The 27610-nt window shown below is 37.2% G+C and overlaps 1 protein-coding gene across 3 annotated transcripts in view; it reads left to right on the top strand.

The window, feature by feature from the left end:
* RFC1 (replication factor C subunit 1) overlaps positions 1 to 27610 on the top strand; it is a 37669-nt gene that overhangs the window by 6524 nt on the left and 3535 nt on the right. For all 3 annotated transcript variants that reach the window (XM_061379685.1, XM_061379684.1, XM_061379683.1), the window contains exons 3-21: positions 673 to 751; positions 2496 to 2615; positions 15017 to 15249; positions 15981 to 16055; positions 17520 to 17597; positions 18402 to 18489; positions 18585 to 18871; positions 19223 to 19330; positions 19856 to 20035; positions 20362 to 20466; positions 20786 to 21182; positions 21975 to 22084; positions 23653 to 23767; positions 24232 to 24320; positions 25350 to 25487; positions 25944 to 26039; positions 26202 to 26300; positions 26735 to 26889; positions 27004 to 27121. In XM_061379685.1, coding sequence (XP_061235669.1) covers positions 673 to 751; positions 2496 to 2615; positions 15017 to 15249; positions 15981 to 16055; positions 17520 to 17597; positions 18402 to 18489; positions 18585 to 18871; positions 19223 to 19330; positions 19856 to 20035; positions 20362 to 20466; positions 20786 to 21182; positions 21975 to 22084; positions 23653 to 23767; positions 24232 to 24320; positions 25350 to 25487; positions 25944 to 26039; positions 26202 to 26300; positions 26735 to 26889; positions 27004 to 27121 — 2670 coding nt within the window. The remainder of the gene's footprint in view (positions 1 to 672; positions 752 to 2495; positions 2616 to 15016; positions 15250 to 15980; positions 16056 to 17519; positions 17598 to 18401; positions 18490 to 18584; positions 18872 to 19222; positions 19331 to 19855; positions 20036 to 20361; positions 20467 to 20785; positions 21183 to 21974; positions 22085 to 23652; positions 23768 to 24231; positions 24321 to 25349; positions 25488 to 25943; positions 26040 to 26201; positions 26301 to 26734; positions 26890 to 27003; positions 27122 to 27610) is intronic.

The following is a 27610-nucleotide window of genomic DNA, read 5'->3' as shown; positions in this document are numbered from 1 at the left end:
AAAAAGTTTCCTTGAGACAGTTTAGTAGTAGTTGATGCTAGATAGAGCCTGTTTGTCAACTCTGACCACTGGTGCAATCTCTTGGTAGTTTGTAATCTCTTGGTAGCTGCAGTGCTTAATGGGTGAGCTGACAAGGTGCAGGCAAACAGGATGCCGAATAAGAAATCAGGCTAGCATTAACTGTGGTGGGTGCTTTTTTTGTTTTTCAATGGGCTGTATTCTACTCCAAAATTATGTTGAATGTTGGTGGTTACAGCAAAACCATAAACAGAATAGAACCAAAAGTGAAAGCTGAATTCCATACAAGCAGCTTGTTGATCTGTATGATCTCTATTTCTGGTGGGACTGTGCATTATCTTTTTACAAATAAAAAGTTGGAAGTGCTTGAAAATCTATTTCCTTTAATTTGTATTAAACTTTGATATTTATTTTCAACATAATCATCTATTTGCTTGGAGCATGTTTAGTTTCACTGCTGCAGTTTCTTATTTGCTCTGCCCTGCACCTTTCCCTCTCCCGCCCATGGGCTAAGCAAGACTGTTCATAAGTGGAATATTGGCAAATAAATAATTTCTCTTAGAACTTGTTTGAAACTCATAAATTTGAATGTGTAACTGAGTAAAAGCTGGAAGGACCTGTTTACTAGTTGAACTGATGGACTGTTACTCTTAGGTGAATAATTCACCCTTTGAAGAGGATGATTCCAAACAAAAGCGGCCAAAAAAGAAAAAGAGAATAATCTACGATTCAGGTAGTGTTCATGGTTGTTTCTGAATGCTCCTTTGCATCTTTTGCACCAGCATGCAAGGTTGATTTAGGTAAATGGTACATCTGAAAGAAAGCTGTGATTAGTTTGGTGGGGTTTTTTTGTGTGTGGGTTTTTTGTTTTGTTTTGGTTTTTTTTTAGTAAATGGAGTTAAAAACATTTTTCACAGGAATTACTGCTGCACAGCAAAATATGTTTGATAATAGTAAAAGTGAAGTGTGTGCCATGCATGAAATATACATTGCAAAGTAACTTTTAAGAAAACATCTGTTAACCCAAAATCCCAAACCAAAAAAGAAACCCACCAAAACCCATTCAGATAGTGACTTCAATCAAAACTGCTAACTTTTTTTGTTACGAAAATGCATATAAATTGTGCAGAGTTTTTGGTTTCCTGTTCTTTTAGGGATAAAGAACATCCCATGCTGGGTACAGGAGGCTGATCATATACTACAATTTCACATTTCTGTGCCTGTGTGAACAAGGAGATTGTTCTGAAAGGCAAACTTGTATTTCTTGTCTATTAAAAAAGTCTAGTAAATGTTCATTCCATAGTTTTATATTTAAATTGATCAGAAACATCTGTAAAAGTAATGCTATTATATATAGAAATGTGCTATAATCTTCAGATAAACTGTTCTATAAAAAGTTCCTCTTTAGCATGAGGAATGGCAGTAGAACTATTTCTGCATTAAATGTTGGAGTACAAAAGTAATATATAACTTAACAGCTATTTGTAAAGTGCTGATACTGTCTGGAGATCTTGCAAATTCTAGGTCATTATTAGTAGGGGAAGAGAAAAATGGGGTTCTAAGTTCTTGACGAGAGAGAGGCATGTGTGCTTTTTGGGGAGATGGATGTGAGACGATGAGATGGGACTCAATCGACTCAAGTCAATTGACCATAGCTGCCTTTAATAGATATTATAATTATTAATATGTAGTGTTTATCATGGATAAAGGTAGGCCTTGAAGAGTAGCCCTCTCTTATGCTTGTTAATTGTCCCGACTTCTTCAGTTTGTCCTGTTTACTCATTTGGCTGCTGGGATATATAATCCACAGTGCTGTAAGTTTGTCATCTTAACAACTTGTGGGATATAGAGAATGGTTGGTGAGGTGAGTGGCAAGTCTACCAGTATTCTGCTGAATCGGAGTACAACCTTAGTGGTGTCTTTTTACCCTGTTGTTAGCTTGTTGTCTTTTGGAATAGGTCCCGTAGTGTACACCAGCATAATATATGATACTATAAACATTTAATCAGTCTTGTGAATCTAAGTTGAAAGTTTGTTGTGGTGTGTATGTTGTTTGGATTGGGTGGGTTTTGGGTGGGGTGGATTGTTGTTTTTTTTTACTTACTGAGTGTGTATTTCTTGTTTAGTAATCTGCTGTGGTACTCTAAGAGTCACATTCCTTTTCAGAAAGGTTTTTATATGAGCATAGCAATTCTTGGAATAAGTAACTAAACATTTCTTCTTATGTAAACAAAACCCAGTTTCTAGACTGAGTTCTGACCAAATTTTCATTTAGTCATCTGTGTGCTGGACTGAATGGTGGCTAGGCTATTAGCTGATGGAGAAGAGTAAAGCTGTGCTCTGACCTTCCATATGATATCTTTTTCTTGTTCAATTGATTATATGTGAACATGTGTTAACTGATGCTATGTGATCTGTTACTTAAAGCTTGTATGTATGTAGCAGAAATCTAAATTTATGTTGTGTTCAAAATACAGATTCAGAAGAGGAGGTGCAGTCAGTGAAAAAATCCAAGAAGGAATCTGAGAAAAAAGCAGCTACTTCAAAACCTGATAAAGTTCTAAAGCAGAATCCTGTTGTTTATATTTCAGAGACAGGTAATGGAAAAAATACATCATTATATGTTTAGCTACTGTGGAGTGGATTATGTTACTTATGGGATGGATTGTTTGACTGATACACTCTTAAATATGACCGTAAAGCCTAATATTGAGGAAGACACATTATCCTTAAGCTAACCAAAAGCTCTTCAGAAGTTTAGCCTCAAGTACTGTAAAGTCAGGAGCAGGGTAAAAGTGAGATGATGTTGGTAGTGGCTTAGGGTCATTTAAATATGCATATAATTTCATCAGCCAATACTCCCTGCGTAAGAGTATTCCATAGATTTAGGGGAAGGAGTTAAGTAAAGGAATATTTTTAATGTAGTTAGACTGCTCACTGGCACGTGTTACAAAATGACTGTTGGTTACCATAAACGTGTTTGAAAACCTAGGGTTTTTTTTTACTTTATGTGATATACGACTTTCCATGTCTTAAATCTCTGCATGATATGTTGGTGACTGCAAAAGTTCTTGGATTTTGTGTTTTACTTACCAACTTTTTTTTTTTTTTTTTGGTAAAAACATTATTTGTCTATTAGACTTTTGGGAAGAACTGGAGTTGGAAAAAGTATGGTGACAGAGGCTTGCATTATATCTTGTATGTACCATACTTCTCAGTCTTGGATTTCTGCTTTCTAAATGCTGGAGCTGTTTTGGTTCTTGGGTAAAGTAGTGTGTGTAATTAACCATCCTTGATCATTTTCAGGTCTCCTTTTGGAAAAATTGTGACAGTAATTTACTGCTGAGTTCACAGCTGAGTTTTGTTTAGTTTAGATTTAGTCTCTTCAGAAGCTGTGCAGCTGAACTAAAAGCACAGTTCCCCTCCCCCTGCATGTTCTCCATTCTATCATGAAGCTGTTTTGTTTCCAGGGACTTACTTCTTGTGCATTGTCCTCTACTAAACTGGAAATGTTATGGAAAAGTTTCAGTGGCATTAGCTACTGTTGTTTGATAGGTGACCAATTTATGTAGACTCAGCCTTATTTATGAATCAAGTATGCTTAAAGGTGTGCCACCAGCATAGGGGAAAATGGTCAGGTTCTGGAATTCTCTAAAAATGCATCTGTGGCAGAAAATCAGTGGAGCTTCTAGTATTTAGCTTACTGTTTTCAGTGCTTCTTGAAGATGGACGTTAACACTTATTTTCGCATTCGAGAGTAGTTGGCTGAATGTGTATGCATATGCATTTTTCATTATGTAGACTTTTGTGGGTTTTTCTAAGCACATTTGAAATACATGTGCGTGCTTGCAACTTCAGACCTTCTCTTACTACTGATTGTTCTCTTGTTCCCTTTTAACTGAGAGATGTGTTAGTGGCACTTAAGCAAAGATTAAGACTACCTGCAGGCAGAATTTACTTACTAAGATTCTGACAGTAAGATAAATCTGATCTCTGACTTACTGGCTGGCGTAGGTTGGAAGCATCTTAAATTTGACTTGGTTAATTCAGTAAGTTAGAGCCTTTTGAATGATCTGCTCTCCAGAGCTGTTAAATCCCTTGTCATGTTAGGTTAATTTTCTGATTTGCCTTTAAAACATAAAGTTCTCTTACTGCACTGGATCTATTGTAGTTTCACAGTGGTTTCTTACAATGCAGATAAACTTAATGTGTTTTGATATTGGATACTGGTTACCATACTCTGATCACCTGTGTAACACAAGCTGTAAAATTTCCTGAGAGTTGCAGCACTAGGTGGACACATTTTGGTTGCAGAGGTATTTCTTACAGTGTTTGATACATCTCTGTTTGCCTACTATAATTTTGTCTTGAAGTGGGAAAGACACGTTTTACCAGTTGCTGCTGTGGTTTGATGTACTAACAACACCTGCTCTGAGTTCAGCTGAAGCTGTAACTATCTGGTCTTCTATAGGTGTCTCCTAGAGTAGTTCTTTACTAGCGGCCGTACTTCTCTGTATGGATTCTTAGAAACTGATAGTATTAACAGACTTGAACCCAGATCTATTTTGATAAAACATGTTTTTAAACTGTTAAAATTCTAAGAGTAGTTGTGTGATCCCTCTTTGAGTTTGAAAAAGTGGACCCCATCCTTGCGTATAGTATTTTCATGGTAAGATCCCTGCTGACTATAAACATTGCTTCCCTTTAATCATACCAAGTATTTTTAAAACCCAAAAGGATTGTTTGCTGTGATACCCTGTTAGAAGTGTGGCTCAGCTGATTTTTTCTGTACCTCCTCTGGCTCTTTTCAGGATCACTTTCTAAGGTGGATTGTGATGATTTTACTTGTCCTAGATATTTGACCCAGTACTTAGCTGTATTATGTATTCAAATGAGTTTAATTTTCCAAAGTATCCCAGATGCTTTTTTTGTCTTATTTGGCCTATTACTTGAAACTTTGTTTACCTTGACAGTTTTGCCAACAGTTCTTTCCTAATTAAAAGGCTCTTTAATAGCATTGATCCTGGAGCAGATAAAAGACCAAATTCCTGGGGAATAAACAATATATGTTAAGGTTTATTATGCAATTCAAGGTGGTATAATCAAGTTTTTCTGCATAGGGATACCATGGGAAAACTAGTCAAGATTATTCATGAAATATCTGAAAACCATGGCTCAAGGTTACTCTTATCTAAAGAGTCTTAAGCACACACAGGTTGATTTAGTAGTTTGACTTAATCAATGCCTTTGTAACGTTGAGACGCAACACTTGAATTTTGTTTATATTTAACCTGTATAAATTGTTCCTTCAGCTTAATAGAGCTGTCAGGCTGAGTGTGTTTTAGTGGTACTGGTACAGCTGTTGGCTTGAAATAAACAGGTTTTATAAGAACAGGAATATAGAATCAGTAGATAGAAAGAATCCTAGTGAAATTTGTAGGCATTTGTCCTTTTCTTGTTTTTACTGTTATGCAGTTGAAAATGTAAATCTGGAATCAGCTTGTTGGACTCACTCAAAACTCAGGATTTCATTTCAAGGGCTCTGTCTGTGGCGATGTGTCCGAAAGAGTCTTTTGGCATCAAGTAGTCAGTAGAAGCTTGGTGGTTGTCTCAACCGAGTTTCAATTTAACTTGAAACTTTCTTCCTGTAGTTGACTGAATTTCTTTTCATCTCTTCTGTATAATTAGGTGGAATACAGTTTTCTTGAAAAGTGCTGGGGGATTAACTCTTTGGTTTGTATAAGAGTGGATTGATTGAGATTATTGGGTTGCTTTGTTCTTACCATCTTGTGAAGTTGCCCCTTTTTTTTTTTTTTAAGGCAAAAGAAAAATAAAACAACAGTTTCTGTTTGTAATTCTATTAAAAAATACCTTGTTCTCATGGCGGGGGGGGGTGGAATTAGATGATTTTGAAGGTGTCTTCCAACCCAAACCATTCTGTGATTATGGAAACAATTTAAATAAGTATTTAGTTCAATGATGGCCAAAGATAATGTGAAGTTACTCTAGCAGGTAACAAAGGAAAAACAGCCTTTTTTTTGTGTGTGTGTGTTGATGGAATGGTTTTAGGGAACTGGGGGAAAAAAATCCAAATGTTTGTTGTACTTGCTAAAATACACTTCAACTGTTTAATGAATTATGGAACCTTGAGCTTTGTTTGTAGAAGATGACCTGTTATTGTGATGTGTTGAACTCCATCTGGTTTCATCACAGGTGGTTATTTGGCAAGAATGGTGACCTCGCTTTTAGTGACTACTTCATCTTTTATATACCTCCTGTGGAGGTAATTATAAATAAGTAGCAAATGTAACAATTGCATTGTTTGCTTGAATATAGCAAAATACAACTTTTTTTTCTTAAAAAAAAGCTTTATGCTAATGGTAGGCTGAATTATTTACAAAGCTAGAATAAACAAAGTGGTAGAAACTGAGTAGGTTTGTAAGTTACTGGAAAACTGTTCCTTGTGACAGCTTAGAAGACAGGACAAGAATAACTTCTGAATGTTCCTGCTGAATGTAATTTCTCTCTATTAGACTTTAATATATATAAGACTTTTTAAATACAGAAAATGTTGGGCTGGTGGGGAAACAGAGCTGTTAGTGCTTGAGTTGCTTAATGTGTATTGATTTTTAATAGGAAATATAATGGCATAAAATACTCTTTATGTAAAAAATAAAAACTAGACATGTAGCAGACCAAGTGTATAAGCCTGACAGGTCCATGTGCTGTTGCTCTACACTATCATTTCAGATTAAATGGATAATTTTTCCATTTAATTTGGATGCTGGATTTAAGGCTTTCTAATCCCTTTCTTCCCCTGGAAAGCAGTATGAAGTGAATTCTTTTTTCTGGTAGCTGAATGTAGGCGTTATCTTGGGTAAGTGTAGTAAAGCTATTTTCAATTAAGGAAGTCAGATGGTACCCCTTAATCCAGTGTGAATTTGGTTGCCTGATAGTTCTGTGAAGGTTTCTGTTCTAATCATCATACTCCTCCATTACTGGAACAAGCACTTTTATTAGGTTTTCTTTCCTGCGCTGTTTTTTATTACAGAAAAATATGGAGAAATATGCATCTATTGTAAATATATATATTACTTTTAGTGTTTACATTTTGCATTTCTTTATGCTTAATTGCGTGTCTTCAGTGTTGCGTCCCTAATCTTTGATGTTGTGCATTTGTGTTAATTTTCAACTGAGCCCTGGCTTTATTTGTCTCACACTGATACTTCGGCTCCTTGGGCTGTCAGAGCGGTGAAACACAAGGTATGTTTTACTGGGTATTTGTGTGCCCATAAAAACAAGGTGACATTAATGGTGATGACCCTATAGGTAGTATGGGAAGTAGAAACTGAGATCTCGTAAGGAGAGCATTTAGAGTAGTACCATTGAAATCATGGTGTAGGAAGCAGCCTTTTTCTTTTCAGTTGTTTTGTCAGTTTTCCTTTTTATCGCCAGGATGGTTTATGAAACCTGTTAAAGATCAGGTAGATTAAAATTTTTAATACTGAACCAGATTTTAATGTTTTCAGTCTTTTAAGTGCAAATGAATCTTATTTCTGTGCTGTGTCCTACGTAAGACAGCGCATTTTTAAGGTAGGGCGTAAGATCATAACACAAAGGTAGTACTTAGTAATGTTTGGAGTAAAACTTTATAAAAATACAGACTCACACAGATTGTTTGTTTACAAGGTTGCTATGCCACTGAAACAAAGCAATGCATTGTTCTTTACTACATAAGTAATTCATATAGTTATTGTAGGCATTTAAGTGGTATGGATACAAGTAAGTTATTTGCAGGTAGCTTTGGTTTTGGTTTGTTTTGTGTCGTTCCTTTCCCCCCCCTCCATCCAGTTGTGGTTCAGAGTTCACAATAATTTATTGTGGGCTCTTTTTATGGCACCGGTATTATGTGGTGCACCTACAGTGTTCTAAATTAATTTGCAACTTTTTAGTAGTAAAAAATTGAAGATGTAGGAGACTAATTTTTTTGCAGCTTTTAATTATGTTCACAGAGCGTGTGAAAACACATTGAGATCTTTGCGTTGAAGTATGCAGTGTTTTCAGAAGAGAGAAAGTAGAATTCCTGAAGTTCTTGAGGTTCAAGTTGTTTTCTGTATAGTTTCTCCACTGATTGGTTTGTTTTCTTTTCCTCAGTGCTTGCACAGAAGACCTTTGCTTAGAAATACCATAAACTTCAGTTAACCATTCAGTATATTGCATTTAAATGATAAAATTAGACAGGTGAAGTTCCCGAGTTCCCACCATCCTGTATGAACTTTCTGTGACTGTGATGATTAGTTTCTATTTACTTATTTATTTTATATTTTTGTGAGACCAAAAAATGAACCATAGCACTTGCTGAAAATGTTCTGTCCTTTGGACTTTTTTGATATAGCAATCAAAATGTTCCTTTTGCAGTGATTATTACTGTGGTGAGCGCTAATAAAGTCTTCTGGAATACACTGCTAGGTGTTAAGGTTGCAATTTTTTCTATTCTATAAAGCTATTTTAAAGGCTCATTGTTAAAAGTATAGCTAACTAGCAAAATCCTGTTTAGAATTCCCTGTATCTCTTAGAATGAGTGTACTGTTTTCTGCTTTGCCTAGTCCCTTTAATGTGGAACAAAGCTGTGTTTAACCTGAAAGCAGTGTGTTAAGGAAACCACAGAATCTGCTTTATATAGACCATAGAACTAAAAGTGACCTTGACTTCAGATGTAGATCCTTTAAAGAATCTACTCAGGTTAAAAAATATAGTTAAAACAGTGTGGATTTATAACTTGGAATAGAAAAATGTTTTTTTTTCAGTGCTTATGCAGTGACTTCTTACCTCTCCTAAGTTGTGGTCTCACATGCAGGATGATTTGAAATAAAATTTTAGTAAGTGTGCCAATTTTTTTAATAAGCTTTCTGGTGAAGACTTAGTTTTGCATTTAATCAGTAATACGACAGTGCAATTTTATTGTATTGTTGCTGTAAAAATCTCAGTGTGAAAGTTTCTTATCGCTTGTTCACCTTTTTCATTAAAGGCTCCAAGATTTCTTTTGGAAAAAATCTTTTAAACCCCTGAAATATCCTATATGTGGTGTTGCTTCTTTGATAAGCCTCAGTGCAATTTTTAGAGGTCTGCTTGACAGTGTTGTGACTTAAATCTCTGAAATAGTGCAGCATTAACCTGTTACTGCCGCAAGCTTTTTTTAAAGGCAAAATAAAATGATATCCCTCCAAGCAGCCCTGAACCATAATAGGAAAGTTCAGTGCTGTTATGAAAACGTAAAGCTTACCAGAGCCATTTCAGTTTTGCTATTTTGAAATAAATTTACATCTATTTGGCTTTTTCAGTTCTCAGAGATAGTTTATGTTTTCTATTGAATCTGGTATTGGAATGTCTTGTCTTAAGCTATCATTCTTAAGTTTTCTCTGAAACTTTTATCGTATTTGGCACAGATTGTCATGCACTAAATAAATCGCCGTAAACATGAGTGTATTGTTCTGATGTCACTTGGCAGGTTCATTCTTTGGAGTAGTGTCTCTTTAAGCAGCAGCTGTATTAGTTCAAGATGTTGCTGCTTTCCTCTGCCTATTTCTGCTTGCTTGGAGATCTTTTTTCTTCCTTTACTTCCTGCACGTCTCCTTACTGATCTGCTTGAGTAACTGATCTTCATTCAGTTCGTCTGCTGGATTAGTTGAAAATGTAAAAGAGGCCTTTTTGTTTTGGCTAGATTAGTTCATTTCGTGTGAAACAGAGCATTGTGTCCTGAGTGGCTCAGTACATTGAGCTGCCCTGAGCTGCAGCTGCAAAAGAGAAATGCTTTCATACTTGGCTGGATGTTTTTCAAGTATTTTTTTCCCCCTGTTTCCTTATTATTCATTTAGCATTGCTGACTACTGCTGTCATGTAGGTAACTTTAGGCAACTGAACTGCAACGTGAAATTTCATTGCAATGTGGGGATTTGGATCTCCTTCTGTGAAATGATAAAGCTGCTCTTACGGTAAAAGGAACCAGTCTGAGTGACTAAAACTCTCTTTAATAAACTGGGAAAAGTTAATGAACCAATAACTTCTAATTGCATACCAAGGTAATATACGCAGCAGTTTGTATGGCAAGTGTATTACATTTAGAAGGAGTTGAGGTAAGCGATGGTTTTGCAGATAAAGATAACTTCAGTTTAAATATATTCAGCCTCCTCAGATATTTTAATGCTCCCAAAACATCTTTCTGAATATGTTAGTGAAAGATAAGTATACATATTTGAATAATAATTTTATTTTGTATATATTGAACAAAAGGGTATCAGAGGCTATGTAGTTTGGCATTAAATTATATAATGACAGTTAGATGTGGCAGTTATTGCATTGAGGTCTTAGATCTCACAACCTTTTTCTTTTAAAATAAAAAATGTGAGAGAGGCAACTTGAAATAACCTTTGATAATTGGTAAATGCAAAAGTGAATTCATTTCAGGGAGTGAAGCTGGAATGGTTCAGGTAAGCTTTATATTTTTATAACATCATGAAACTTTGACATGTTGATACAGGCAAAATGCTAACGCTTTGCTGAACAGTGGTTTTAAGTGCATGTTTGTAGTACATCTAAAATCACTTAGCTTGTTGAGAAATGACATTAAAAAAATCCAATTACTGTACAAACCAGGCTTTTTAAATGTAAAAGCTACTATGTTTTTCAGTGATGAGGAAGCTTAAAAAAGACCTGCTACCAACTTAACTACATTTATCATAACAAGTACGAGTTATTTGTACCCTGTAGATGACCTGTGTATATTTGGAATTGTTTTTGTAACATCATAGTAAGAGGTTGTCTCAGCTTTAAAAAAATTGCGTTCTAAACAGCGTAGGAACCAGGGAGTTATATTCTGTACCGGTGAGGAGCTCAACCGTACAGAAATAAGAAATGAATAAAGTATGTTGTTCCGAAGGCCATCTGAGGATCTGCCCTGTGCTGCTTGTCACCATTGTGACTGCAGTAGATTGCTCCCTTTTTAGATTGGCTGAGGTAATTCCCTAGTATCAGCCTTTTAAAGTGATGTGAATTTAAACAAATGTTTAAAGCAGCCTAGGTAATGTTGAGAGAGCTCAATTAGGAAGCAGCCACAGATGTTGCTCTGTAATCAATAGGTGAAACCCTGTTGGGAAAGGGTGAGACTAGGAAAGAGGCAGAGGAATAACAAACAGTTACAGGTGGGTCGCAGACATTAGTTTATTAACTGAATTGTGCTACTGCTAGAACAGTATAAAATGACAGCTAGATGTGCTTTAATGTCGTAGAATAAAAGAATAAAGCCTCCAGGGTTTAACAGTTGTTGTTTGTTGCTAGGGAAGTTAGTCCTTATACTTTGCCTGGCATAATAGGGCCCTGCTTCAGTGTAGTGTTTGCATCTAAAATAATTAAAAGCAGTCTCCTGGTTGTCCTGCCTGTCTGTTCCATTAATCACATGATTAGCTTTCTGTTTGTCACATCCAGAAAAGTTGACTAGAATACATAGTCTTGACTTGTATTTTTAATTCAGAGCAAATCCTGGAACAAACCAAATGTGTATGCTCAGGATATTTTTTCAGGATACAACACGCACGTAATGTGTCGGTGTATACAGGAAGTACCGTTCTTGGAATAGTCTTGCTCTGCTTTATACAAATCTTTATACAAAAAGATTTATTTTTATTTATAAAAAAGATTTATACAAAGATTATAGAATCTTTATACAAAGATTTTGCAACATAAAAGTAATCTAGTTGGTAAAATTGATTTCTTGTTTTGACTTTGTGAAGTCCTTGCCTCCATGTGAGGCATCTGAACTGTTTACCTAGCATTTGCTGTAAGAATGCAATTAATCTACAATTTTTATAAGCTGAAATCTGAATTTTCACTTTTATTTTTCCACAGATTATTGGTTTGCTTGTGTGAGAATTCTTCTCCTTTTACAGGTCATGTGTTGAAAAGCGTTGACCTGAATAGTACAGCAGCAATAGTAGGCCTCTAAATATTTTCCAAGTTGTAAATATGCAACAGTTCAATGGCTGTAATGTCACATTCATGCTTGTAAGGAAACTGAAAGTGTACAACTGATTAACTTTGCTATTCAATTCTGTGGCAGTAGGCATGGGGGAGCAGTTCATTTCAAGGAAGGAATGTGAAGGTCTCAATGAAAAAGTTGGTGTATTTGAAGTAAAGGGGGAGCCTGGAGATAAGCACATCACAAATTTGCCTATGAATTTCCTGAGCCTGAGTACCTGTCCCCTTTTAAAATCCACTCAATAGCATTGGGGTGCTTTTGCCTCTCAGCAACCACTTTCACGTTCTCATTCTGCCTTTTCTATATAGACTGCTGTTCGTAAGTGCTGTCTCTTGTCCTTTTTCAGCCACTGCTTGCAGTCAATAAATGCTTCTAATCCTGTCGTTTCTAGGAAGGGTATAATTAAAGCAGAGCTCTGTTATTGGTAATACTTAGTACTGGTATCATTAATGACTTAAATCCACATTCTTTTTAATTAAAACCTAATTATATTTACTCTGCTTCTCTCTACTTGAGAGAAAGCAATATCCTGTTGTTTTTGTCATTATTTAAATGACTTGAGTGAACGAGGTCTTCTGATAACGATAGTGATGGGTAAAGATTTGATTTTAGCATGGAACAGTCCTTAGCTTAAGAAAATCTGGGCGTCGGGGAGGGAGAATAGGATTTGTATCTTCTTTCCAAGACAAATAAATGCAATTCTGTCTACATTAACTGTTGATTTCTACTAAGAGGTACGTTTTACTCCTGCAAATGTATTTTCTTGTTAAACTGAAAAATTTAAAAGGAGCAGAAATATTTCTAGAAGTAAGTTTGAGATAAGCGGTCTCCTATACAGAGCTCAAACTATTGTAAATTAGTAGTCTAAAGCATTTAATGTCCAAATCTCCCACATGTGTAATGGTTTGTTAAATTGAGCCAAGTGGCAGTAAGATTTGCGGCTGCCTAGGGAAAGTAAAGGGTGTTGAGAATGTAAAGCTTTTAGCCTCGTGGTAAAACCCACTCCTCTCAACTGGGGGCATGGGCTTGAATGTTCTCTTCCATATATTCCTTTGTAAATTGGCAAAAATGTCACTTTGGTGTAGATAAATTTTTGTCTTTAGGCATTATTGATGTAACTGCTAAACCTGTTTCCTCCCTTCCAGACAGATCTTTATTTTTCTTTGAATTTTTTTTCTCTCTCAGAAATAGTGAGGATTCCCCTTAGTACTTGTTATATTCTGCTTAGCATTAAGTGTTCAGCAGCAGAAAATTCTGCCTGATGGCTAAAACACTGTTGTTACTACCATCCATTGAGAAAAGGTGAAATTAACAAAAAATTTGTTTTCCTCTATCTCTGTCTAGTATATAACAAATTATATATAACACACATATAATCTAAATTTAGGAATTAAGGAAACATTTTTGTATGCAAAGAGATTAAGAAAACAAATTTTTGTATGCAAAGAAATATGGGGGCTTAAATTAGAGGTGACTGGAGAATGAATGTGGTAATACTGTCAAAGTTCAGTTATAAAACAGGTGTTTAGAACATTCAGTGTTTATGAAATGTTGATGGCAATGTCTGAAATACCTCTATTTTGAGAAAAGTAAAACCAGACTTCAGTTACAGGCATGTAAATGAGATATCCTGTGTTTCTGTTCAAGTCTTTGTGCTTTATTCTTTGTGTCTAATGTTCATTTTGGGGATTTTCTTGCAGTTTGCTTCTTAACCCTTGCACACTTTGAGTTTTTAGAAGAGTTCACAAAGAAAGTGCTTTTATCACTGATCTAGAAGTTTGCTCAGTGACGTTTGTCTTCTGTGCTGCCGTATTGGTCTGATGATTTGGCAATGATCTCTGTATGCCTCGGTGATAAAGAGTTTCATTTGTGTAACTGTCAGTAAGACTTCACAACCTGACACAGCACTCTGAAGTTCTTGGTAATAATTTTTTTTTGTTGATTGATGGGCTGGGTGAGGAGTTTGGGTCCAGAATGAATGAATGGCCATCAGACCCTCCTTCTCTTTTTTATTGCTGATGAATCATGATGAATGATGATCACATTCTGGCTACTATAGAAAAGTCTGTAAAGAGTCTTTCTTCTGTTCAGTGGTCTGTGGGCTAATTCTTAATGAGACTGTGTGTGCCACTTTTCCTCCTTTTAAGTTGAAAAGCTTGCTTTGCATGCTGTTTGCATTTGGATTGTTTGATTTCTGTCTTCTGTGAAATGGCTGTATTTCCCTGAGATGGTTTTGACTGCATTGGAAGGAGAGTGTGCTTAAGTGCAGGAGTATAGAGAACATAGAATAGCTGATGGAATCTCAGACTGAAAGGGAAAAAGTATAAAGGTGTTGAAGTGTTTCTTCTAAAACATTCATAAACTATGAGCAGTACTTAAAAATAACTAGTAAGATTATACAAGAAGCTTTCATAAATACATTGTAAATGCATAGTATTTTCCCCTGGTTTATAGTGTAGTATCGATTGATTCTTTAGATTATACATGTCTGCAAATCCTATATTAGCTGCTCAGTTAATGCATACTATAAAGTAATAAAATCAATGTAGCTTTGTACTTCACATTTTGTGTGAAGGAACAGTTGTGTGGTTCAGTTTCATGTGCTAATTAAGGAGAGGGTTCAAGTTCCAGTGACCTGGATTTCCTGTTTATAGTCTTCCCTACGTAAGAAGGTAAGGCATTCTTTGCAGGCCTCTCTAAGTGAGAGGTAATGTATGAACACAAGTAACAAATTTTATGTGTTTTTATTTCAGTACTCAATCTATTTATGAATGGAGCTGTGTTATTAAAGATGCTAAACACTATGTGTTATACAACTCAGCCTTTTTTTCACATAACTTCTAAACACCTGTAATATTTTCTTAGTATCTCAGTTGATGTAGTCTGCCAAAATAGTTCTGTTGATAGTTCCATTGTAAGAATATCAGTTCTGTGTACCAGAAATAATAGAATACTCTTCATGTTTAGATGAAGAAGATGACTTTGTCAATAAAAAAATTTCTCTGAAACCAAAGGAGAATGGGACATCAGCAATCAATTGTCCAGGAACAGCTACAGTGAAAAAGGAAGATGTAAAACCACGAGCTAAAAGCAAACCATTATCTCCAGTGAAACAGACTCCCACCTCAGCACTTGATTACTTTGGGACAAGTAGTGTCCAGCGATCAGAAAAGAAACTGGTAGCAAGTAAAAGGAAAGAAGTGAGTACTGATGATGTTGCTGTATGCTGCTCATGTGTCTGATAGCAGATCGGATGGCCAATTTAATGACTGCAAGGAGGTACTTAATTGCTTGTCCTACTTAATGTTACTTTTTAATGGCCACTCAAGTATTAGTTCTATTTTGATGATATGTGCAGGCATATTAAGTCCTCAAATGCAAGTTTAGAGTTGCATTTCTGTGTTTGAGAAGATAGCACAAAGCTGAAAGTAGTATTTTTCCCTATTGCTGCTTCTTAAGTGACTTAAGTATTTTTCTGAGATTAGTTAGTGGACCGGGTAGTTTACAGTTGGCAGTGGAGGGCAGGAGGTTGTTTTCTCAAGCTTGATGCCACATATATTCAGGGAATAAAAAAGTACCAAATAAAGTATGGAGGAAATTAACAATGCACAATGTAGTTACTGATTTCTCTTTCAAGCAGGCCAACTGTGATAGCTTCAGAGATGTTCAGCATTGTTAGAAGAAATTAGGTATTTATATTATAGCATGGTTTTGTTTTGAATAATAAAAATCTCTTGGGAACAGCCCTGTTTAATAATGTTTAGGTTAGAGAGCTAGGAATAAAATGCTGCATGTCTCGTTCCCAGTCCTTTTCTAGAAGTATACAGAATGAATCTGTATAGATTAGATTATTATAATTAACGCAATATTGGGGAAACTGAACTGTTGGTCTCTTTTTTCTTTTTTCTTTTTTTCCCTCTCTTAAATATAGCCCTCACAGAGCAGAGACAGTACACTAAATGATGAGGCCATTGCTAGGCAACTGCAGCTTGAAGAAGACTCTGAGGTAAAAGCTCTCTAAATCTGCTTCTCTCAATGAAGTGAAGTTTGTTTAATTTAAATTTGGTTTTATTAAGAAATTAGGATGGACTTTCCATGTATGATATAAGTAAGTGTCATAAAATTCATCTGTATACTTAACTTGAGCGCGTATGTGTAAACATATTCACACAGTTATTTTTATGGTCATTAAGTTACATAATAACATTTTACTTAATCTGTCTTCTGTCTGTTCAGACTTTCTCTTACCTGTGCAGACAATGAATTGATGTCTGTATAATGCTGGTTTTGACACAGAATTCACATTCTATATCCTTCTTCCTCCCCTCCCACTCCCACTTTTCTCATTACTTGGAGTGAAAATTAACCCTTTGCCATCCATGATTTGTTTCATTGGTCATCATTCTTGTACTTAAGAAAAACTTCCCTGTTTGATTTAATGCTAATATGAGGAAAAGGTATGCTTGCCATACATATTTACTTGCTTTTGGGAAAAAGTTTTTTTCCCATATGTTGATAATATTATCAACATATTTTTATTATTATCAATAATATTATTCAGTATCACTTGAAATAAATATATAATACACGCAAAAACTTAATCTCATTCTTGACACCCCTCCCACCCCCCCCCAAGGTATAATGAATCTGGCTTTTATTAATTAGAATGTAAACACTGTGTCAGGAAAAATAAGGTATTGCTTTTCATTTGAAATGAACATGGAATCACAGAATGGTTAGGATTGGAAAGGCCCTTAAGATTATCTGGTTCCATCCTCCCTGCCATGATCAGGGACGCCTTACACTAGACCATGTTGCCCAAGTGTAAGTAGATACACTGAAAAGTAAAAGTACTTGTTTCCATAAAGTAAATAGAACTGGTGCCCAGAGCTGGGCCCAGGGCAGTAGCTGAATTCTCCAAAACTGCCAGAATTTTTTCATGTGTGTTGCTAGCAGTAAATAAGAATAAAACATTCGTTATTGAGATACCGGAATATTTAGCAGGCATTGTTTCTGCTTGCCTCTTGGGACTGCTTTTGGAAGTTTTCTAAAGACAGCAGGTTGGATCTCAGTGCACGCTGGTTGTTGTCACATCCTGCCTTCAAGTTTTGATATTCTTTTTTTAAATGGAAAGGACATACAACAATAAAGCATACGAAGGAACAGAAAACCTCTTTGAAAACAGATGATAGGAGCTTATTAATGTTTCTTGTGCAACAAATCCAAACCAGATTTTGGATTTTTCTTGCTAGATTTCAGGCTCTTTTTGGGAAATCAGGTAATTCTTTAGTGCTGTTTTCAGAAATTTGCCTCTGGTAGGATGCACTTTTTCCAGCTATGTGCTGCCTCACTTTAGATAAAGTTTTTGTCTTCAACAGCAAATAGAGTTTTAAAAAACTGTAGTAGAATTAAAAGTTGTCAGACATGAGCCTAAAAATATGTTTTTGGTTTTGTTTTTTTTTTTTTTTAGCTGGAGAGGCAGCTGCATGAAGATGAAGAATTTGCCAGAACTTTGGCCATGTTGGATGAACCACCGCAGAAGAGAAAGGTTGAATTCTTAATTCTTTTTAATTTTTATTTTTTAGAATTTGGATTACAGGGAATACTCTTACTTAGACACCTAACCTTTGGGTTAAGACTTCTATGCAAATACATTAGAAACATTAAGAAAGCATTTGTTATTTGTACTTTCCTCCTGGATTTTCCTCACTCAGTAAATAGTGTCCTTCCTAATCAGACAGCGGGCATTACTGTACCTTTGTGCTGTCTGCTTCTGTTGAAATGGAATTTTAATGCCAAGTTCTAATGGAATGAAGCGTGTTGCTGAGGATATGCTTTAGATCCACCATAGCTCTGTTGGTTCAGAACAACTAGGTTGAGTAAAATAAGTCAATGGCACAAGCTGAAGAGTGATAAAAGGAAGGAGAATACTCCCCTTGCTTTGAAAGAAGGGGAAAGGTGGAATCTTGAGAGTTTTGAGACTAACCCCAGTGGTGGGAATCTTCCCAGTTCTCATAGCTTGTGGTGTAAGGCGCAGTAAGATATTTGCTGGGTTGTACCGCAAGGCTCTTGGAATTTAGGGTTGCTAATATGAATTTAGAAAGTATTAGTAAATTTATTGTAACCTGGAAGTCTGTCTGGTCTTTGATTTAAGGATTTTATGTGCGTGGCTGAGTTCAGAATTTGCTATCTGCCTGCCTGTGATAGAGATTGCATTCTGACTTGTCCTAGAGGTCAGCTTTGTTAGATGTCATTCAGTCTGTTGTACTTAACAGTAGGAAAACTCGAGGATCTGGACTTAATAGTATCTTGGGACATGGATCTCTGACTTTGGCATTGTGTGTTTATTTAGGCTCGGAAAGATTCAGGAGGAGAGCAAACAGTGTTGAGCATCAAGAGCAGTCCTAATGTGAAAGAAAAATATAAGCAATCAGAAAGAGGTAGGATGCGGAATATAGAAAATATTTTACCAATTTATAATATTAACTAGATACATTCTTATGTATGTGCTCTCTTGCCTCTGCCTCTTTTCAAGTGAAAGCAACAACCTCACCGGGTGAAGCAGAAAATTACGCTGTGAAGCGTAATTCAGAAGGCTCTCATTTATCCCCACAGTCATCTGATGGTAGAACAGCAAGAGAACTGACAGATAAGACCTTGCCTTTGAAACCTAGCTCTAGGCTTGCGTCTCTGAAACAAAAAGAAGAGATGGCTGAAAAGGAAAAAGGTGCTCAAAGTTTAACATCAAAAGAAAAAACTGCTTCCAGGAAAGAAGAGAAGACAACACCAAAGAAGGAAAAAATTTCTCCCAAGAAGGCTGAGGTAGGAGCTGTCAAAGTGAATTTTGTTGCCAGGAAATGTCAGCCTTTTTTTTTCTTTTTGCAGGAAAATACTTTTCATTATTACTGTTTATGTGTCACTCTTGTAACTTGGTACTTTGATTCTTCTGGGCAGTTTTTAAGAATATGAATTCTGGTAAGCTTTAAGCTCCTAACAATTGTAAAACAGGAAAAAAAGCTGGAAAAGTGTTGCATGTTAATAAATTAAAAACAAGTGTTAGATCTTTTTCCTTAGGTACATAAAAATGTCTTAAACATTTTAAATGCTTGAGTTTGTTTTGTTGGTTTATATATGTGATATGTGTAGTAATTTTTTTTTTCTCTCCTGCCCAAGTCTGTAAGTCCTGAGGACTCTGAAAAGAAGCGAATCAATTACCAAGCCTACCGAAGCTTCCTTAATCGTGAGGGTCCAAGAGCGCTGGGTTCCAAAGAGATACCCCAGGTAAGTTTGGCTACACCAGAATTCTGTATGTAGAACTGGAGTGGATCATAGACATACTGTTAGAAGTGGTCTAACAAGTATCAACTAAACTGTTTAAAAACTTCTGTGTTTTTCAAATAGGAAATATGTGTTGGAAGAAGCTAAATTGTAATCCAAAGCAGTGACTAAATGTAAGGAAATATACTAAGAAATTAAATTCAGTACTTGGTTTATGAAGTCATGATAATGAATAATAGTTACTGGTCTTAAAGTTGGAAGACTGCTGTTGCTCGTTTGACTGACATTCTGTGCTTCAAGCAGAGAGTGTTATGAGTATGGTTGGTCAGGTAAACAATGTGTATTCTGTTGGTTAACTATTCCTTTTAATGGCTTTTGAACTTCTAGTACCTAGCTAGGTATGATAGGCTTATTTTTGAAGTTTATGGGGTACTTGATATAGTAGGGGGTTAAAGAAGCTCATGGTAAAGAGGTATTTGGTAGAATTGCTTCGGGTAATGGCATTTTCTGCAATGTTCTGCTTCTCAGGGAGCTGAAAACTGCTTGGAAGGCCTGACATTCGTAATTACAGGTGTTCTGGAGTGTATTGAGAGAGATGAGGCCAAGTCTCTGATTGAACGTTATGGTGGAAAAGTCACCGGAAATGTCAGCAAGAAGACAAACTATCTGGTTATGGGGCGAGACTGCGGCCAATCTAAATGTGAAAAGGTGAGTGTTCCTGTGCCTGAGCGAAAGAGAAGTGAAACTCTGAATTGTTCACATCTGACTGATTGTCAGTATCTCTGTCAGAACAAGTCAGTACTACAAATAAAGCGCATGTTAAAAGGAAAAGTTGCCTAATGTTTTAGAGCTTGGTTTTGTTTTTTATTTATATACATAAATATTTATTTATATGCATACGCGTGTGTGTATAGATGTATAAACACATTTTTCTTTGTTGGGTTGCTAAACATAGTCTTTTCTGGAAAGGACTTTTGAATTGAATTATGTAACTCCTAACTTGACTTCCCTTTTAATTCTTACTTTTGCTCTAGGCATCAGCATTAGGGACAAAAATTGTTGATGAGGACGGCCTGTTTGATCTCATTCGAACCATGCCAGGCAAGAAGTCCAAATATGAGCTGGCAGCTGAAACAGAGGTTTGTTTATTCTAAATTTAGGTTTTGGTTTTGGTCGGTTGGGTTTTTTTTTTTTTCCCTTTGGTTTGCCTTTAAGTGAAAGGCGTTTTGGCCTTCTGTCCCAGTAACACGTGTGCTTGTCTGTTTGACCTTCTGGGTTAAAAGTATCAAAAGTGAAAGTTTTCTGTTTGTGTTTAAGACTTCTTTGGAGCCATAGGGGTTTTGTTACTTTCTTAACCACTCCTGTACAGAGCTGTTTAAAGACAGCCCATTTATTTACTGTGTGCTTTTTTGCCTTTTTTTTTCTTTAATTTCCCTTTGTTACCTTTATTTTCCTAAGGCAAAGAAAGCGGAGTCAAGACTTAAAAGGACACCACAGAAAGCTGACGCTCGGAAAAGGAATTTTAGCCCCATCAAAAGGGAAGCTGATAATAAAAAATACAAGTCAACTCCTGAAAAAGGAGATACTGTCAAATCTGCCAGGAGAGAAACCACTGCTGTGCAAAAACTTACAGACTTTAAAAGGCAGACTGAAGAAAAGAAAGAAGCCTCCTGTCTGAAGGGGAACTTGGCTTCTGAGGTTAATGAAGATGGAACAGAGAGATTGCTATGGGTGGATAAATACAAGCCTGTATCTCTTAAGGCAGTAATTGGACAGCAGGGTGAGCAAAGCTGTGCCAATAAACTGCTCCGATGGCTCAGAAACTGGCACAAGAATACCTTGGAGGATGGACAAGGTGACTAGCATGGTTAACTTTTCTCTGTGTTCCTCCATGCCAATCACACTGACTAATATGGGCCTTTGAGATAGCAGAGCAGCTCTAGAAATCAGGAGTTGAGGGTTCAGTTGAATGAATTTCTAGCAGCAGTTGAGCCTGAGGTTTATTTTGGTGAAGCAGTTGTTACCTTACCACTCCCCACCCCTCAAAACAGAACAGGAAGCCATGGTTTAAAATGGCCTATTGAATTATTTGACACCAAGAGAATGCTGGCCAGTGCTAACCTGTCTGTACACACGGTGAAAATACAGGATGGCATCACGTCTAAACTGCTGCTGTCATGTGTGGGGAAGAGATGAAATTTTAAAGTCCTTGTTCTGCCTGACATGTATGACAACTCTATGTCATGTGTAGTGAGTCATCCTATAGACTTTTTTTAATTGTGTTTAAAATAGTGTTTAAGTTTCACTTCAACCATAGTGGGTAGTGGAATTTTTCTGTGGTGTGTTTGGGGTTTGGTTTAGTTTGTTTGGGTGCATGGTTTCTTTTGCTGTTCTGTGTTTGTGAGGAAATCGCTGAAATAGTTGTGTTACATTCATAGCACTTTTTCTATTTTCATTTTAGAATCACTGCAGGTCTTAAATTAAGATGGTTTAAACTGCTTTTCCTCAAATAGTTAGGATGCTGACGTATATGCATTTTTTGATGTTAATATCAGGCCCTAAATAAGGAAAAACATCCAATGATGTTTGATACCTTTAGAAGTATGCCATTTGTTTTGTAATACATACCTGGAATCTTCTTTTATAGCGAAGAACAGTAAAACTGGAGGCAAAGATGATGGTACTGGTTTTAAAGCAGCATTACTTTCTGGTCCACCTGGAGTTGGTAAAACTACTACAGCTTCTTTGGTTTGTAAGGTGAGTTCATATTGACACATGCTCCCAACATGTTCTGTTCCATATTGCTTTTGTATCTGGATACAGATACAGTGTGCAGGTGGGTATCGCTTGAATGGCCAGTGTCTCCCCTAGCCTAGTTCTGCCTGCTCAGAACAGGGTTACAGATGAAAATATGTGGAATTTTGTAGATACCTTTGTCAGGTCTGGGGTGAGAGTATAGCCGTGGGTGTCTGTTTCTGTTATATTGACAGGAAGCATGCCACAGTGTGCTGAACAACGAAAGATGGTTTACAAAAACTGAGCGTTCAGCACTAGCTCTACAAGTCGGAGAATATTTGAGCTGAGTTTAGTGGGAGTCAAATTCTGGCAGCCTTTTTGAAAGACTTGGCCATGGCTTTTATGTTGTAACAAAGAGCAGTTTCCCAGACTCATTCTAAATTCAAACAGTACTTTGGAATGAGAGAAGTTGACAGTACTCTGTGATCATTTCTAAATCTGAATTTAGAAATCATTTTCCCTAACTTACTTGAGCACTGTGTTCCACTAACTGTGTCATGAGAATCAGCTGGGACCTCCAGATTGTAGAAATGTTGTTAAAGCTGACTTACTGATAGAGCTGTTGTAACGCTTCACTGAGTATTTTTGTTCTTTGAATTACAAGAACTTGTTTAGAATATGGTATTACCAGCTGGGAAGGGTTCCAGAGAAGTATTGTCAGCTACCTGATGTATGTGCTGGGAAGGAGTGATTACTTACTGCAATATTTGAGTTGTATAGAGTAACTCCCAATCTTCTGCCTTTGCCTTAAAGCTGTGGGCCATCAAACTGATGCCGCACCCAAAACTAGACCTGCAGAAAAGCTGGATGTGCTTGCATGGGCTCATTTCTGCACTAGTGTGGTCTCTGCTTCTAGTTTCCAGCCTAGCTTGCTCACAGTTGCTTCAGGTCTTTGCAAAGCATTTCACTGTTCCCCACAGGAACATCCAACAAAACAGGGTTGTTTAAGCTGAGAGACCAAGGCTGTGTGTAGCTCACTGGAGTGCTGGGGCATGGCTCTGGCAGGGGAGTTTGTGGATAAAGGAGTGGCTGGGTTAAGCTCTTTCAGGGACTTTCATGCAGCGCAGCCCTGTTCTGAAGTGTTCAGACTGCTGGGGAGCCATGCATTTCCTAGCTGTTAAATAGTTAAAAGCTTCTCTTTTCTTCAGCTTTTTTGTGTATAAAACTTTGATATGCAGGTGGAAATACCATGGAGTTTAGGCAGCCTTGGCTTATAGTTCTGTTTCTGTCCCTGGTGGCAGTTCTGTTCATCTTCCGGAGCTAAAACTGTGCCGACTTCCTCCCTTTCCCCCAGCCCCCAAGTTCTCATTTGGGCATATCTGTGATTATGTGTGATTGTAAATATTTTTGGAGTGCAAGAGAAAAAGAGTAGAGGAGAGAAAGGAATCAAAGCCAGAAATTAGGTGTGAAAGCAGTGTTGTAAGAGCTTTCTTCTGGAACACTGAAATACTGATACTACCTCTGAGTACACGTATGCTCTTTCACTGATCTGTGCTCTCATTTTTTGTGTGGTTTTGTGTTTGGACTAGGAGCTGGGGTATAGCTATGTGGAGCTGAATGCCAGTGACACTCGCAGTAAGAACAGTCTGAAGGAAGTAGTTGCTGAATCCCTTAACAACACCAGCATCAAAGACTTCTATTCTGGTATGTCTGTTGTCTGAAGGAGGATTTTTGTTGTGTTAATAATTCGGTTACAGTAGGGACAGAACTTCCTTATTGCACAAGTGTTAGAAATTTAACTTACTCCTCACGCAGAGGGATCTGGCTCTAATAAGGATGGCTTCATTTAATAAGCTGTTTTATTTCATCTTCAATTGTAGAATTAAATCCTGCTATTAGTAGCATAAATTGTTAATCTGCACAAACTGCTTAAGAATCTGCAGTTGCTTTTCTGTTGCATGGGACTTGTTTCTTGGAAGATGACACAGTGTTATAGTCAGTTCTGTTCTCTGAACATAGATTCATGTGATCAAGTGGTAGAGCAAGAGTTTCACCACCACATCAGCTGTCTTAAGATGGGGTTACCTAACCTATAAAGCATTATGTAAAACTCTGAGCAAGTCCATATTTTATTTCCATCTCATTTTTTTGTCCATATTCATTTTCAGGCACATCTGCATCAGTTAGCGGGAAACATGTATTGATCATGGATGAAGTGGATGGTATGGCAGGCAATGAAGACAGAGGAGGGATTCAGGTGAAACTGCTATAGTTATTAGCTAATGCCATTGCTGAGAGTGCATACCAGATATAGCACTAAATATTTCAAGCCACTTTGCTGTTCTCAGCCCATGGTCCATAGAAAGTCTCTGTAGAGTAGTTTATCTGACCTCTGTTAGAAGGATTACCCGCTAGTAGAGGGGGAAAAATGATACCTCTGTAAAAGACACCTGTAGTGATGAACTTGGGTGTGTGCGCTTTTGATGTTTATTCTTGTAGAGGTTGATTGGTCCTAAAGTCTCTGTAGCTGACACCTACCTGCAATGGGAGGTTTGTAATCTGGTTGGGACAGTTGCTGTCTTTGGGAGGCAGTAACTGAATAAATAATGTGGCATAGGCAGTATTATCCTTTGTTCTCCTTAGCAGCTCCAGTTTTAGCTTCTGAAGAATTCCTGTGATCACATGCAGTACTTCGACAAAAACAGATGTTTAGTTCAGACGGAGAAATTTACATTGCAGGAATATGATATTGAACTGAATTTCACCTTCATTAGAGCAGGCAAAATTTGTTCTGGTAGGCCTAGTGATCCTGAAGCCTCAGGGCTGAGCTCTTTGGACAGGGAGGTGCTGATCTTTTTACTTCCTGCTTCTTCATTGTTTATGGCAGGGTGCTGTCAGAAAGACTGCGCTGTGCTCCCTCTGGGCATGGGCCAGGTCAGACTGGCCTTTAGACAAATGAACCTAGCTCTGCAGGTGAACAGCTCTACTCTGGGCTATTGATTGTCATTGTTTCATGAGGAACAGGCCAAACATGATTGCTGGGAGTAGATAGTGGAAGTGAGTATACAGCAGGTTTATTGCAGCTGAATAGAGTAGCAAACAGAAGTAGGAGAGGGGCTGGGTTTTCACTGTGTAGAAGCCTGATTGTAATAGGAAAAGTTCTATAGACTTGCACCCCTCAAGGGTCTGATTTAAGACAGGGATAAATGCTGCTTGGTATTACATTTCAACCATTCTTGTTTTCCGAGTTATCTGAAGTAATTGTTGTAACGTGTTTAAATCACAGGAGTTGATCGGTTTGATTAGACACACAAAGGTCCCCATCATCTGTATGTGTAACGATCGCAACCATCCTAAGATGCGTTCCTTGGTCCACTACTGTTTTGATCTTCGTTTTCAGAGACCTCGTCTAGAACAGATAAAGGTAAGAAGGCTGTGGCTGTGTGGGCTGCACTGGATTACCATCAGTAACTTTTGTCTTCATGTGGCAGAACTTGTACGAAATTGGAAACACCACCTAAAACTTAATGGCTTTTCAATATGGATTGTTTCAGTTTTTCTTCCCAAAGAATGAAATATCCCAAAGCCTTTCACATTTTAGAAGTCTATCTTAAATACATCCAAAGATAATTTATTTTTTTTTTAATGGCCATGTGCTATTTTACACCAAAAAAGGTGTAGAAGTTTTACACTTAAAAAAGTGATGGCTTATGTTTGGGATGAGTCATGGGATGACTTATGTTTGAGAGAAAGTTTAAATTACACGTGCTTTAAAAACCTAGAGGGATATGATAATGCTCTTTCATAGAGGTGTCAGTGTGTTCTGTAGGGGGAAGAACTCACAGGAATTCTCTAATGACAATTAATGTGTGTATCGCAGGGTGCCATGATGTCTATAGCATTTAAAGAAGGCTTAAAAATTCCACCACCTGCTATGCAAGAGATAATCCTGGCAGCAAATCAGGACATCAGACAGGTCAGTGCCAATTAAACATCAGTGTCTATTCAGATAGCACATAATACACACATCCTTGACTTCAGCACAGTATTTGAACAGTATCATTATGTATAGAGATGAGACTTTTTGCTGCTTGAGTCTTCCATTTAATGCTACAAAATTGTAAATTTTGTTCTTTAGGTTTTACATAACCTTAATATGTGGTGTGCAAAAGATAAATCATTGACTTACGATGAGGCTAAAACTGATGCCAGCAGAGCCAGGAAGGATATCAAACTGGTAAGTGTAAAATACTGGATTGGCTTTTACTGTTATGTATTCTAATATAATCACTAAGCTTTATAAGCATCTTCTAAAGCGCTGACAGCCTAGATGCAGGGAGCTGTAAAATTGGCAAAGACAGGTGAGAAACAGTAAATCCAAGAGTGAGTATATATTTTGATGTTGGTCGCTTACGTAAGATGCAATTACGAAGCTCGTATTGCTCATCCTAAGTCCTCTATATAAGAGATAATTCTCTTAATATCAGAAGTAAACCAGAATTCTCAAAACTGCTGAAGTGCTAGGAAGGAAATACTGAGCATTGAATTTGTACTGATGAGTCCAGGTGTTGTTGAGTACCATCACTAAAGTACTTTTGTTGATATTGAGCTGTGTCTTACTGTTTGTGTTGACCTGCAACCCGCTGATGTTGTGAAATACCATTTACTTAGGGCCCTTTTGACGTTGTCCGGAAGGTTTTTGCTGCTGGAGGTGAGGCTTCTTGTATGTCTCTCATAGACAAATTGGATCTTTTCTTCCACGATTATTCCCTAGCACCTCTCTTTGTCCAAGAGAACTACGTACATGTGAAACCGGCTGCTGCGGGGTGAGTTATTCCATACCCAAATTGACATAGGCTTTTGTGTCGGAGCGTAAAACTAGACTAAAACCTGTCTGGGTATTTCTGGTTTGTAATACAGTCAACTTGGGTTTTTTCCAGAGGAAATCTGAAAAAGCACTTGGTGCTCTTGAGTAAAGCAGCTGATAGTATCTGTGATGGTGATATAGTGGACAGACAGATTCGTAGCAAGCAAAACTGGAATCTTCTACCAACACAGGTGAGCACAGCACTCATGTCCTTTATTGGTGTCCAGTATAAAAGGCTGATCTGTTGATGTTTCAGTATAATTTGTATGACCTGTGAAGTTCATGCTTCATGCAGTGTTGCCTGTGTTGCTGGTGAGAGCAGTTTCCCATATTCATATTGTTGAACCCATACTCTTATCTTGAGATGAAGTCTTCTGAGACTTCAAAAACCTTGTCCCATCGTTCTGAAGCATAGGAGCATGTGGCACACACCACTTCTGGTGTGTAGCTATGAGCCTACTCTGTTTTACGTGCTTCCTATCCCAGCCTCTCACCGGGGTAGTATCTCCCAAAGCACAAAGGATTGAAGCTTTGTCACTGTACTCTTCACTGATCACTGAAACATTGAAAAGACTTGTGCTTGAAAGCTTATCACTGGCATCAGAGAATGTACCACAGATGAAGCAGGAAGGGATCTCCAGAGTGCATGTAGTTCACCCCATGTTTAGCACAGGTGCAGA

Source organism: Neopsephotus bourkii, unplaced genomic scaffold, assembly GCF_033783945.1.
Source record: "Neopsephotus bourkii isolate Nb327-2 ecotype Australia unplaced genomic scaffold, CSIRO-AGI_Nbou_v1 NB_1780, whole genome shotgun sequence".
NCBI classification, from domain to species: domain Eukaryota; kingdom Metazoa; phylum Chordata; class Aves; order Psittaciformes; family Psittacidae; genus Neopsephotus; species Neopsephotus bourkii.
The sequence above is the reverse complement of the archived record's forward strand: the minus strand, read 5'-3'. Positions and strand labels throughout refer to the sequence as shown.